This window comes from Aspergillus stella-maris, assembly GCF_047715825.1.
Source record: "Aspergillus stella-maris strain CBS 113639 unplaced genomic scaffold BDV14scaffold_8, whole genome shotgun sequence".
NCBI classification, from domain to species: Eukaryota; Fungi; Ascomycota; class Eurotiomycetes; order Eurotiales; family Aspergillaceae; genus Aspergillus; species Aspergillus stella-maris.
This window is the reverse complement of record NW_027396802.1, coordinates 312,674-325,222: the sequence shown is the minus strand read 5'-3', so window position 1 is coordinate 325,222 and position 12,549 is coordinate 312,674. Positions and strand designations below refer to the sequence as shown.

General features: G+C 50.5%; 4 protein-coding genes across 4 annotated transcripts; 2 read left to right on the top strand and 2 right to left on the bottom strand.

Annotated features, from left to right (window-relative positions):
* Positions 1-1,554: 1,554 nt before the first annotated feature.
* Positions 1,555-4,043, bottom strand: BDV14DRAFT_211689 (acyclic terpene utilization AtuA family protein). The gene is made up of 7 exons (XM_073776142.1): positions 3,776-4,043; positions 3,646-3,720; positions 3,416-3,594; positions 2,722-3,365; positions 2,469-2,672; positions 2,274-2,413; positions 1,555-2,197 (listed from the first exon to the last, which is right to left on the bottom strand). Exons 1-7 carry the CDS (start codon positions 3,831-3,833, stop codon positions 1,599-1,601), a joined length of 1,899 nt encoding a protein of 632 aa, XP_073631538.1. The 5' UTR covers positions 3,834-4,043; the 3' UTR covers positions 1,555-1,598.
* Positions 3,841-5,357, top strand: BDV14DRAFT_144196 (uncharacterized protein). Its single transcript, XM_073766405.1, has 4 exons — positions 3,841-4,087; positions 4,156-4,441; positions 4,494-4,660; positions 4,733-5,357. The coding sequence occupies exons 2-4, from the start codon at positions 4,303-4,305 to the stop codon at positions 5,219-5,221; spliced, it is 795 nt and encodes a 264-aa protein (XP_073631537.1). The 5' UTR covers positions 3,841-4,087; positions 4,156-4,302; the 3' UTR covers positions 5,222-5,357.
* A 595-nt stretch (positions 5,358-5,952) lies between these two features.
* Positions 5,953-7,906, bottom strand: BDV14DRAFT_144167 (PDK/BCKDK family protein kinase). Its single transcript, XM_073766404.1, has 4 exons — positions 7,515-7,906; positions 7,268-7,416; positions 6,224-7,203; positions 5,953-6,174 (listed from the first exon to the last, which is right to left on the bottom strand). Exons 1-4 carry the CDS (start codon positions 7,624-7,626, stop codon positions 6,111-6,113), a joined length of 1,305 nt encoding a protein of 434 aa, XP_073631536.1. The 5' UTR covers positions 7,627-7,906; the 3' UTR covers positions 5,953-6,110.
* A 2,344-nt stretch (positions 7,907-10,250) lies between these two features.
* On the top strand, positions 10,251-12,531 carry BDV14DRAFT_167338 (uncharacterized protein). Its single transcript, XM_073767662.1, has 5 exons — positions 10,251-10,841; positions 10,918-11,084; positions 11,157-11,462; positions 11,521-11,945; positions 12,026-12,531. Exons 1-5 carry the CDS (start codon positions 10,537-10,539, stop codon positions 12,050-12,052), a joined length of 1,230 nt encoding a protein of 409 aa, XP_073631535.1. The 5' UTR covers positions 10,251-10,536; the 3' UTR covers positions 12,053-12,531.
* Positions 12,532-12,549: the final 18 nt, after the last annotated feature.

Here is a 12,549-nt window from a genome sequence, read left to right as displayed (position 1 = left end):
CACACTGTCGGATAACCTCGATAGGATCAGCGTCGCAACCATTCAACACTGTCCTCACTAACTCTTCTGTTGCTGGAACAGGTAAGCACCGCCTAAGACACAAGTCGATCAGAGGAACCAGACCACTTTATTCCCTTCTATCCGGGTGTTCCCTAGTAGCAGTTGAAGCCCGAGCAATTTGAAAGACTTCCTCCGAGAGATCGACTGCTCTCGTATATCTACTAATATGCTCTCCGGCCCGTTGCCGAATGAGTGGCAAGATTGGAATAATCATGGCCATAGAAGAAGTCACAGAAGTCTTGATCAAACTTCCAGATCGCTTTCCAAATGTGGCTGTGGTCGATACCCGCAAGCCATTCATTGAGGAGCCACTGTGACCCTGAAAGGTTTGAAGCGGCAGCAGCAACCATGATTCTTTCGGTGAGTGGCACTGCCTGGGCGTCATGCCTCTCAAGCAAGGTAATGCAGACAGCTTTTCATAAGTGGCAAGCACAGCCACCTTCTCAGTTAATGGAGGAGGTACATTAGGCCCTATTGCTTTGAAGGTGTATGAGGCTGCCATCAAGACTTTCTCTGTAATTGGCACCCGTGGGCCAAGATGCGCGAGAATTCGTTGTAGTTTGCGGTTGGATATTCTGCTCCTGTCACAGCTATCATAACTTCTGCCGAGATTGGAACATCATCTATCCGCTCATTGAGTAGGATGCACAGTGCATCGACGCTTAATGCTGCTTGAATGACGACTTACTCTGTGATAGATGCATTGGGTGTCGTTTGCAGCAGGAGTTCCAAAGTGGAGGCACTGTGTGCAAACCTTTCGATTATTCTTTGGTCAACTTCGAACAACTTCTTATCCAGAAGAAGTTAGAATATCTCTGTATCCTGATCATCCTCGCCTTCTATCATTTCAATCATTCTCTTCACCGGCGGTTGTTCCATTAGAAGCGACAATGTCGATATATCACAACGGCATGATGCGACAAACACAATGGCAGATTCAGGTCTGTCAGCGTCGCCATCATCCTGAGAACAGCAAAGCTTTGCACGTAGCCTCGTTAGCATTCTGCAGTGGGGGAATCTTGGTTGATGTGCAAGTGTTAGATGGAAGGTTAATGTTGTGAGTTGAAGAATCCGCTCTTCTTCTGACCTCAGCAGGCGCGTTCCTGCCCGGCTGAAACTGCTGTAGCACGTGGAATAATCACAGCCCAATTGATTTATGTTGTTTGCTTTTTGTTCCTTTATCGCGTCTGATATTGATAGAACTGCAAGTTGCCAATATTCCAATCCCGCGGTTGAATATTGTTTGAAAGTTGGAACCAAAGCAAATCGATATGTTGACAAGGAGCCGGATTCAGGCTAGTTCTAGCAGCCTTACGCGCGGGGGCTCCATTTCTAGTGCACAAGGTCTTCAATTGGATATGTTAACCCGGACACACGTACGGAGTATCTTGGGTGTATCACCAGATAATGATACTCTGTGGCTTGTGTCCTCTATTATTCATGCCACGCAGCATTATATGTGCTTCCTTGGGTATAATTTGACTGAATTGTCTGCTTGGTTCTTGAGAGTCAATCATTACGAGCAAGGATAACATAGATCAACCCAACAGCGCAACAGGAACATCAACCTCCACATCCCTCAACCAGTCAGCAACACCCTTCCCAAACCCATCTAACCTGGACGAACTAGACACACCGCGGCCCAAAATACCATAGACAACGAAATGAACAGCACCAATAACCGGGAACTCTACTCGCTCAAGGAAGTACTCCTCGCGCCAGTCGGAGCCGAGTAAAGTACGCATGCGCTCGAGGGTGAGATAGTGCCGGAGCCAGGATGTGAGTTGTTCTTCCTTTTCCTTACTTCTCTTCGAACCTGGAAGGGAAGAGGGGATAAAGAATCCGACATTCAAGTTCCCGCCTTTGTCGCCGGAGCGCGCGAGGGCGATGTCGCCTAGTTTGATTCGTAGTGTTGGGCCTGTGAATAAGGTCTCTGGGGGAGAGGGGGGGTCGTAGCTTTCGCGCGGCTGAAGAGGGGCGTAGGCTGGTGGATGGCCTGTGTTTAGGGCTTTAATTGTGTTGTCGGGGTTGAGGATGTTGATCTCCTCGTTGAGGTTTGATTGCGCGATTAGGGCGGGGTAGTATGCTAGAAAAGGGCGAGCGATTGCGGTGCGCATGTCGAGGGTGCTGTGGAAGCCTACGCGGTCGGTTAGCTTGCCTCTGAATAAATTCAATTTGGAGTAAATGAACAAGGTTTGGAGAAGCCCCAGTACCAGAGAAATGCTTCAATGATATACTCTTCAATGAGAGGGCCACTGCCCCAACGGCTTGAGGAGAGCGCGAGGCAATGAAGATGCGGAGGTAGGTTGTGCTTGATACTTGGGAACTTGGGTTGGCTGATGGGGTGCCAATTCTGTACAGCCTTATTAGTTCTTCGCCTCGTGAACTAAAGAGAGTAAAACGCATACCGTTGAAATTCTAGAGTCTCTAGCTCTTTCAATGCAGACTCCGGAATGAAATGACGGATCTGCTTCTCAATAAGGTCCCACTTCTTGGTCGTGCCGTAGCCAGTGGCGTTGAGAAGAATCTCCGCTTCGTAGCCACCTGGATAGAAAACGGCGAGTTTTGTAGTTGGAGGAGGTGGTGAGCCTTTGATCCCTGAGACACGGACTCTGTCGAACATTGTTAGTTTGGAGCGGCAAGTAAAGGAAGAAGACATACCGATCTGCTCCTACTTCTTCAACAGTTATGTCGCCAATATAAGCATTCACATCACTATTCAAATATACCGAGCCCTGTAATTCGTATAAGAACTGGCACCGCACTGTATCAACGGTGATCATGCCCTGGGTCCCCGGGTGCTTTGTAATAACGCATATCCCATCAGCGTCAATTTCGGCGATAGGGAACCCCGGCGCAACGAAATTTTCGAGGTCATATTGATCAAATCCAGAGAAATTGCCTCCAGTGACGTATGCAGAGCATTCAATAAGATGCCCTGCCACCAGCGAACCAGCTAGCTGGTCATGGTCCGTCTCCTTCCAGTCGTGCCAGTACCACGCGGCCGCTATGACGGGGCTGGCGTCAGCTACGCGTCCGCAGAGGATAATGTCCGCACCATTTCTCAGGCCGTGGACAATCCCGCGGGCCCCCAGGTAGGCATGGGCCGAGACCATAGGAACAGCCTTGCCACTGCTTGACCCCTGGAGGAAGGCGTAAGTCAGGGACGCCGGAGCGGCAGAGTCGTTGTCCGAGTCGAGATGCTGGAGCTCCTCCTTTGAGATGGGCATGTTTGGTCCGAGACGGGGATAGCAGTCATCCCCAGACAGATACGCGACGCGAAGGTCGTATCCTTTCTCATGAACCTGGAAGAATCAGACACAGATTCAAAAATTCGGAGTCGTAAAAGACGAACCAGGTCTTGGACTTTCAATGCGAGAGCTTTCGGATCAAGAGCACCGCCATTGATAACAACCTTTATACCTTTCTGAGCAATGACATCGATGGTCTGCTGAATACCGTCCCACGCTGTCTCCTCGTAGCCTGGGTGCTTTCCAGCTCGCCAGGCCTGGGCATTGTTTGCGAGATTGACCTCTACTCATTAGTACCCGACCTCGAGTTAATTAAGAAGTCTTGAGAATTTACCCGCCAGATAGTCACCAGTTATAAAGTCCACATCTCCCAGGGTTGCCTGGCGGTACATCTCCTCGGCCGGGTCGCCTACCTACCATGTCAACAAGGCTCCAAGTACAATAATGAGAAGTCGGAGCCATACCATGATACCCAGAGCAATTGGCTACTCGCACTGGACGCTTGCCTTTTTCGCTTGCCATGATGGTAGTTGTGTACTAGTATTGTAGGTGACATGGCGATCTCTTTGTCCGACCTCGGATACCGCTCTTTATAAAGCCGTTGAACATTGAGGGGGCGAGTGGGGAGGCATAGCCGGTTTGGCCGAGTACCCTAGGCTTGTCCACTCCGTGACGTGAACAACAATTGGCTAGCCTTGTAAGCTCTTTGTGTGGACATTGAGAGTGTCTGATCCTGGCCCTTGTAACCGCTAGGATGTGAAGAAATGGAAGAGGAAGTAAGCCCCCAAGACCCAAGCCAGACTGTTGTATATCTCTCACGTGAGCGGGGAAGCTAATTACCCAGTGGAGTAACTCTCTGCCTCAGGCCGCAGCTACTATCAGCATCCGCTATCACTAGTTATCGGACTCATCAATCAAAGTTCATCAACAGAGAGTTGACGCCACGACTCCAACCATACTTCCCCCGCACAGTCTTTCTTATCAGTCCAGAATGTTCAACCCAAATGCCAACCCTAATAACCCCTGGCGCTACAACCAACAACCTACGCAACCGCAACCGCCCATAATCATCGACTCCGAATCAGAAGAAGACGACGACGAAGACCAGCCTGGGATGGCCAGCTATAGCAGTACGAATGTGCCCTCTTATACTTACAAGGCACTGAGACTGATAAAAAACAGGACCACACCCCTCTCACACACGCCAACACCCCTATCACCCCCACCACTCAATGCCCATAGAACAAGAAAAGCGCATCCGCAGCCGACTGCGCGAAGAGCGCCATGCCGCGCTGTGCGTACTCATGGATCGTGAATTACTTACGATACAAGCGTTAGCCGTGCAGGAGGTGAGCAGCCGAATCACACCCTCCTAGTTTCTCCATATCAGGAAGTCTAATCAATGGATGCATGGACAACAGACCCTCCCCCAAACCCGCCGCCGCTTCCTCGCAAACCTCCTCTCTCCCTCAGACCCTACAACTGCAGCAACAATCCGCTCAGACCAATTCACCATCCAACAACCCTCAACATCATCATCACGCTCAGGCTACACGGAACCAGTCGCCGTAAGCCGCAGCGTAGTCGACGTCTGCGAGAGCGATGATAACGGGTGGTATAAGCCTGTTCCTGTTCCTGTTTTTTCGGGTGGTGGTGGCGGCGAGGATACGCTTGGTGAGTTGGGGAGGGTCGGGTCGCCTTCTGCTTCTGGGTCGGGGGGTGCGTCTGCAACGTCCTCGCCTATTTCGAGTGGGAAGTTGAAGGGGAGGACGGCGGGGACGCCCGAGCGGAATCGTGCCGGACGGAGGGTTTCGTCTGAGCGTCAGCAGCAGCAGCAGGTTAATCGGGAACGGAGGAGGAGGTGGAGTGGTGCGGAGAGGCAGGATTATGGAGCTGGCGCGTCGTTTTGAGAGGTTTCTATGAGGTTATGATTCTTTTTTACTTGCATCTAATGACTGATGATGATGGGTATTGGGTTCTAAGCGTTATTTCGGGCATATATATTCTACTTATTCATTGGACCTACATGACTGATTCGCAAGGATATATTGAAACTTATTCTCATTGTAAGATAATGAAGCATCTCATATCAAGGTGAGTCGAATTGAGACATCAGATTGCCTATCAGGCATATATGGTCCGGCCGTTTCGTTGCGAGATAAATCAAACAGCAGGGAAGGTTATAGTACAGGAAAAGTAGGAATAACAGGTGAAGGATATCAAGGGCGGTAAGGATGATAGGTAACAGAAGAGGTGGGCGGGAAAAGTTGAGTGTCGAGATGAGATAGAGCCACCCTACCATGTATGCAACAAATCCCGGCGGGCAAAGAGAGCAAGCTGGGTGGTAAGCAACGGAAGATACAGCGTCGCATCGCTCCCTGTACACGATCTTTGTCACTGTAGAGCTGAGTAACCAAGAGACTGTGCCGTGTCGGATAGGTTGCTGAGTTGGTACCGCCAAGGGGCTGGATTGGAGCCTCCATCCCGGGCGGCCCTGAATCTTTGCGACGTGCGAACTTAAAACAAGCGAGTGCAGAACCCGAAGTTGCAGACTGTCTCAGCTATCCATTATAATGGGCCAAAGTGGCCTTATTTCAGCTTTTCAGCGTTAAGCAGGCTTTCAGCATCTCCAACCTGCTTGCGCTCTGAGACTTCCCTGGTGCGCAACCGTGTGCGAATAGCTTCAATGTTCATCGGCGTCAATCCTTGAGATGGCGCTGGATCGGGTTCTGTGTAAAAGGGGTGAAGTCTGTGAGAAGTAGAAAACCGAACGCGACCATCCCTCATGACTGGTAATTGTCATTGCAGGGGCTCTGAACTCGAAGATAGGCGGTTCAGGTGAAGGTATACGTCGGTGCCATACCTGAGAAGCGTTAGCTAGGATCTTCAAGGTCTATCAAAAAAAAACCTACCCTTCCATGCTGATCAGCTTGAGGTCACCGCCAAAGTACCGCGCATACAAGCGACTGATAGGCAGTCCATATCCGAATCCAGCCATTGGAGCCTTGAAGTCGCTCTTGTCAAAATCCGGGTCAAGGTTTGGGGTTTGCTCCACGGTCGTGTACATGTAGGTCCAGACAAGAGGTATCGCAGAGCGCGGAATACCACCGCCCTCGTCAGAGACCTTGATGGTAATGTCCTCTTTGCCTTCGGCGATGATGACCTTGGTAACGGGGAAAGCTTCCTTATCTGCGCCGTGTGTCTCGACGACAGCTCGCAAGGAGTTCTTCAAGGTTTCAAACAGCATGTGGGACAAATGACCCGGAACATACATAAAGTTTAAGTCGTCGCTGCACACGAGTTGCACTTTTGGAGCATCAAACAGTCCATAATAGTCCTCGCAAACGAAACGCGCGTTCTCAATGGCCTCGAGGGCTATCTCACGCACGTTTGTCTTAGTGCAGATGATACCGACATAGTTCGGGTGGCGAACATGCGTTTGTTCCGTTAGAGCGATGTGTTGACCAATTAGCATTCGAATTCCTATACGAGACATGTAGAACCGATCGAGAAATGATTGAATTGTCGAGTCAATTTGCAGGCGCTGGCGCTTCCGTTTCCATTCGAGAATGCCTTGAGCTACTGTAGTCACAACACTGTCGTGTCTTCGTTTGATCTGCTGTAAAGTCTTTGCAAAACGTTCATTGTAGTCATTCAGTTCGGGAGGCCAATGCCCGTGATCATCTGAAGGAACAAAGTATCTTCTGGCAGCTGCAGCCTTGCCGTTTCCGTTGCCATTTGTGGTGGAGGAGCGGTACTGTCCCTCCCGGATGCTCGGATTTTGCGTAGTTTCGGCGAGGATTTTCGAATTGCCATTGTGCGATCTGTTTGGTCGCAGCAAGCGGGCTTTGACTTCTTGTGTAAGGGTCGGTCGGGGAAGGGTTATGATTTCCTAAGCAAAAGTCCGTCAGTGATATTATCCTCGGTTGCACATTTTGGTGTGGGGTGACTCATACCTCGAAGGACTGCGCGTACCAATCTTGAACCTTTTTGATTGACGGCATTTCACTGAGGCCATCAGGAAGCTCTCCAAGGTCTTGGACGCGATGAGCGAGGCGAATAGGTAGTTCTTCTGATAGGAATTGTGAGGCGCGAAACAGAGTCCCTATTTGCGGAGCGAGGTATGATGTCAGTCCTTGTAAGGCGCAAACATGGATAGAGAACAGAAACACAGAGATTGCCCGAGACTGGAGAATCACTTACCAGTTGAAGGTCTGTCTCCGAACTGAACCATCTGTCGAAGCGAAACACCAGTTGCTGGGAAGCTGGCATAGTGCCTGATGGTGTCCATCAGGCGCTCTGACGGCTTCCACATGTCGAAGGCGAATCAGGCCAAACGGCCGTCACACTCAAAAGTATCGCAGTTGTTATTGAGCACGGTTGGCCTTGATGGGGTAAAGATGCTAGAAGGATAATGGATGGGGAAATCCGGGGGCGAAGGAGGACAGCTAGGGAATATAACGGGCGTTGGAATTCGAGGTCGGAGAGCTCTGGGAACTACTACCGAGGTTGTCGCAGAGTGGCAGCGATAGAGTGCAGGAATTGAAGGAAAATGGGTCACAACCAACACATGGAGGAGAAGAAGAAGAAGAAGAAGGAGTCGAGAGGCTTTCTCGGTTGGAGGAGTCACTCCTGGACTATCGAAGAGGATTGACACAGCTAATAGGAATTGGTCAAGCTGAACAGACAGTGACTCTTTTGGTCTTGCGGAGAGAGGCCGGGGTGGTCACGTGTGGGGGGTGATCCTGTCGGTCCGCTTGGCAATACATCAGACGATCGTCTTGCAACTCTTGTTTCTCTTGTTTTTTCTTGCAAGACTGGAGATCGACTTTAGCCCCTGGATCGGAAAACAGTTACTAGTATTTACCTTTTTTCTTATAAATCCATCGCATTGAACACGCGATATACTGTACTCTGTAAACTCGCAATCTGGGAGCGCACCTTTGCTGCAGCGACCCGAGGATCGCCAACCCGCGGCTTGAGTGAAGAGTGCACCCCACCTTTCGGGCGGTCCAGGTTCAAAGCGTCGAATTGCCGATGGGACTGTGAACTGTGCTCCGGATCTCCCCTTCGCCCGAAAAATGGTTCAATTCTTCGCCGGTGAATAACCCGACCCCAGACTCTGAAGATTATCTGGTCAGGTGATCCTGAAACCCTTGAATCACGAGACTCAAAAATGATACTGCGCCCACGTGCTTTGAAGACGCTCTGGTTCTGCGCTCCGGTTTCCGCGCCCATTGTCCCGGTGTACCTTACGTACTTGATGTACGCGTCACGTGGATGAGCATTGGCCTACGAAGAGTAAGGTAGTAGCTGTGCGCATATGATTATTTGAGAGGTTCTTTGGACAAGTGACTCCTTGCTTTATGGAGGCTAAAAGCATTCTCAGTGTTGTACATATCAGTGTCGTAGATAGACAGTCACGCCTCGTGGAATTTCTATCCAGATGCGACAGCCGTAGTGATCGTAAGACTGTGGGCTGTTGTAACATCGCGGTTAACAATGGCATTGTGCGCTGCGTCGCCTCAGACAGCACTGCAGGTCTTGGGCCCCAAAAATAAAGGAAACCCATAGGCAGGCCTAAATTAAAGGGCGACGACGGTCTCGCAAGCAAATGCACGACATAGACTAGGGTCGTTTGGGGTACCCTGCAACTCAGATCGCTCCTATCGTCTCTGCTGGTCTGCTCTGTTAGCTTGTCGTCATCATAGGTTCTCCAACGGTCCAAACCTCGACGGTTCTTGGTTTTAACGGCAGAGAACCCGAGAGAAAGAGGCTAGGCGCGAAGGTGGAGGGGTGGGTGAGCCTCTTGTGGGTGAGCTGCGCCGCAGGTGCCATCAACCGCAATTTAACTCAATTTCCTTTCTAGTTGAGGTGCTTCCAGAAAGCCAATTGAGGATGAGAACGAGAGACGCCGTCGCAATGGAATGCTAATTTTCCACCCCTTCCGCCCCAGACCTTGTGCGAGTCTGAACTCTGAAAGAATGCCGGGACGGAGATGCAGTGGAGTCTCGTTTATTGTTTGACATCTGTCGACCCAACCAACCATAAGAGCTTGCGACTGCGAATCGGCCGGCAGACTATCTCACTGGCTATCAATTCACCACCGCAGAGTGTCTAGACCGTCAAGAGCGCATGCTGCGTCTTATTGCAACAATCCTTGCTGGCTCTGTTTACGTTTCGACTGAGACGACACCGTTATCTTGTGGCTGACGAGGAGAGGAGGGAGGGCAATTCGACTTCGGCGGAGCAGCGGTTCCTGCTTGTGAACCGGTTAAGGTCATATTTTGAGGGGAGAAATCAGGGCTCGCGGTAAGGGTGGATCACGTTGTAGGTTGTCAAGTTCTTCATGCAGCATAAGCGAATAGCAACGATTATGATGATGCAAGCGTGCACACCGTCGATGACAATCTCTCTGTACTTTGGCACTGCCATCTCATCGTCATCAGTACTTTTTCTGATCCCAGATAATTCAATTTATTACCTTGCCGCGCCTGTACCGAGATTCGTCGTTCGCCAGGGTCGACACTTACTCCGGCGATAAACAGGAAGGATCCGCAGATTTCAGATTGCCCGTTTCGCTCTCGTGCCGCTAGAGGCTAAAGCGGACGAGCAGTTGGAGCTGCTTGATGATTCAACTCCATAAAGACGATATTTTGCAGTAGCCCCTGGGAGGTGTTTTGGCGGTGTTGTTGGAGAGTGAAGACTCTGCGAAGAAATGGCCCGAATGCGATGTCAAATGGCTTAGTTAAATAGAGAACAGAAGTAAAATGTAGATTGACCAAAATAAATGAAAGTTGAGATGACGAGGATGTGGTAAGACGGAGAGAAGAGGAAGAGAGTAAGAAGTACGAAATGGTCCCAAAGAGGAAATACAACAGAACGCACGATAGAAGTCGCGCCCCTCTTCGGCCTCGTCGCTCTTCCCGCTGTCGTCTTTCTTCTGCGACCCATCCGCTTCATTCCTGGCCTTATTCTCTGTACTTTTTAACTGTTGGTGGATCGTCTTTTCTCTTGCTGAGCCCTAGTCTGTTTTTCTGTTTCTTTCTTTTTTTCCAGTCGTCGTTGTGTTGTCTCTTCTACTCTCCCTTTTCTTTTTCCTGCCCCGGCTCTCAATCTCCTGCCGCTAGCAACGCAGCTTAAGGACAAGGATCACACGCCTCCGACTCCTGAATGAGCATCCCACTGTACTTTTGGCACAATTGGTCCATGTATAAAATAGAAGATGTCACGTCGCCGTGCCTCCAACAGTGATTCACTGGCTTCATCTTCCGTCAACGAAGCCCACGCCTACCCCTTCTCCGGCATGCAGGCCAACTCTTCTTCATACCCCCAGCGGCGCGGCCCGATCGAGGGCCCTGGCGGACGCCGGCTGGTTCGGAGGGTCACCTGGCGATCTTCCACCTACAAGCTCATGGCTTCCCTCTGGGTGCTGGGCGTGCTCTATATAGTCTGGCTCATCCGCGATATCTTCTACCTCCCCTTTTCATACTCCTCAAAACCCGCAATCAAGCCGATCGCCGGGGATGAGTAAGTTTTTTTTCTTGCTCTGAATTGGGTAAATCTCACTGGCTAGTGGACGATACTTATTGAATTCTGCTTACAGTCTGTTAGCTCAGTACGTGGGCCGTGATGAATGCGGCATCTCTTCTCAAAATCTCTATCTCCCTCCGCATCCCGGCGGCGAACTGTATTGCCAGTCTCGCGAGTCCTTGCTCGTTTCGATGAGCAATGGCGGGCGGCATGGGTTCGACGCCCCTTACACCTCGCAAGGTCAGTAAAAATCCATGTCTATTGTCTTGGAATTTCACCTCTGGACGATCCACCAACTGACTTAGGCTTAAGGCTGTTTTCATCATTGGTACACCAACGCTGAGATCTGTGAAATTATTGGGCGTTTTGATGGCATTTTCTTTATCGGGGACGACTCTCTAGCCGATGCTTACGCCGGCTTCAACATTCTTCTTCGTCAGGATCTCAAGCAAGGATCACTAAGAGACTGGGGGATGAGCAGTACCCTCAGTGCAAGCTGCGGGTGTAACTCTCAATTCACAAACGCTGTCTGTTCGTCTGCAAGAATTTCGTCCAGCGAGGAGCTATACTCCGCCGAAGGCAATGAGATGACCCGGACTCCATACACCTGTTCTGCTAGTGAGTCTCGTCGACTCTGAGAAACATTGCTTGATGAAAAGCTGACAAGTCCCACAAGACACTCCGCACATGTTCCTCTCTATCACCAACTCGCCTGCACCGAGCAGCGCACATAACAAGTTCAAGAGTCTCCTCGCTCGATCGTCCGAGGAGAAGAAACCGGTTGCTGTCATCCATAGTCTCTCCCTTTCAACATCATACTCGTTAGAGACCGCAAAAGGCAGCATAGACGAATGGCTTACGCTCGCCAAAACCAGCTCAAGAAGGACACCCTTTCTCTGGATCGGACCGACGGCCCCAGGCTACCAAAAGCCTCCCAGCGACAACGTCCACGCAACCAGCTGGCAATACACCCAAGATACAGCCTCGGTAGCGGAAAGCAAAGGAATCGACGTTTTAGGCATGTACAACGCGACGGTGCAAGCCGAGAGCTGGAACGGCCTGCGCTACGGCGAGGAAGTGGCCCTTATGCAGGCGATGATGGTAAGATCCCATTCGACACGTTGCACTGCAGATGTTCTGCATGTATGTCCAACTACTATTCCGGAACTGACAAGTCACAGACGATCAACTGGCTAGCGTCGCTTTAGTATAGGCAGGCTATACTCTATGTGGAGAGGAAGTCGTTGAATCATGATGTATGACAGACAAAAAGTTGGTATGATGGGCTTGGGCTTGGGTTCAATGACGGGTCCGGGTCTTGGTCTTGCTCGGTAACGATAAGGTACTTCGGTATGGTACGGTTCTTTTGGAAAACTTCTCTCGGCTGCACCTCGGCTGCGCTTCTCACCTGCGATCCCATTTCTCTGTACCTTTCCCTTTTCATTCTAGATTTCGAGGCTCTTGATGTGTTGTTTTTTCTTTTCGGTCTAACGGCAGTTCTTCGCTTGTCGGGGCATAGTTCCCTACCTAGTCCACGTCGCCGTGGACTAGCATTAATTCTCGGTCTGAAAAGTCTCGGACTTTGTACGTTGTCTTTGTTGGCTTGCCTGAGGGATCTAATGAGTATATGTATACGGATGTAAGAAAGATTCAGGCAGGCCTGGGAAAGTGTTCTTGTCTATCGAGATAGAATTCGTTTTATACC

Excerpts from the sequence above, each read along its gene's own strand:
- BDV14DRAFT_167338 (XM_073767662.1), top strand. The coding sequence starts at position 10,537 with ATGTCACGTCGCCGTGCCTCCAACAGTGATTCACTGGCTTCATCTTCC. Across the intron at positions 10,842-10,917 it reads AAGCCGATCGCCGGGGATGA|TCTGTTAGCTCAGTACGTGG; the intron begins GTAAGTTTTTTT and ends TTCTGCTTACAG. Across the intron at positions 11,946-12,025 it reads CCCTTATGCAGGCGATGATG|ACGATCAACTGGCTAGCGTC; the intron begins GTAAGATCCCAT and ends GACAAGTCACAG.
- BDV14DRAFT_144167 (XM_073766404.1), bottom strand. The coding sequence starts at position 7,626 with ATGTGGAAGCCGTCAGAGCGCCTGATGGACACCATCAGGCACTATGCC. Across the intron at positions 7,417-7,514 it reads CGGAGACAGACCTTCAACTG|GGACTCTGTTTCGCGCCTCA; the intron begins GTAAGTGATTCT and ends CTCCGCAAATAG. Across the intron at positions 7,204-7,267 it reads GGTACGCGCAGTCCTTCGAG|GAAATCATAACCCTTCCCCG; the intron begins GTATGAGTCACC and ends ACTTTTGCTTAG.
- BDV14DRAFT_211689 (XM_073776142.1), bottom strand. The coding sequence starts at position 3,833 with ATGGCAAGCGAAAAAGGCAAGCGTCCAGTGCGAGTAGCCAATTGCTCT. Across the intron at positions 3,595-3,645 it reads AACTGGTGACTATCTGGCGG|AGGTCAATCTCGCAAACAAT; the intron begins GTAAATTCTCAA and ends ACTAATGAGTAG. Across the intron at positions 2,414-2,468 it reads GAGACTCTAGAATTTCAACG|AATTGGCACCCCATCAGCCA; the intron begins GTATGCGTTTTA and ends AAGGCTGTACAG.
- BDV14DRAFT_144196 (XM_073766405.1), top strand. The coding sequence starts at position 4,303 with ATGTTCAACCCAAATGCCAACCCTAATAACCCCTGGCGCTACAACCAA. Across the intron at positions 4,442-4,493 it reads TGGGATGGCCAGCTATAGCA|GACCACACCCCTCTCACACA; the intron begins GTACGAATGTGC and ends GATAAAAAACAG. Across the intron at positions 4,661-4,732 it reads AAGCGTTAGCCGTGCAGGAG|ACCCTCCCCCAAACCCGCCG; the intron begins GTGAGCAGCCGA and ends CATGGACAACAG.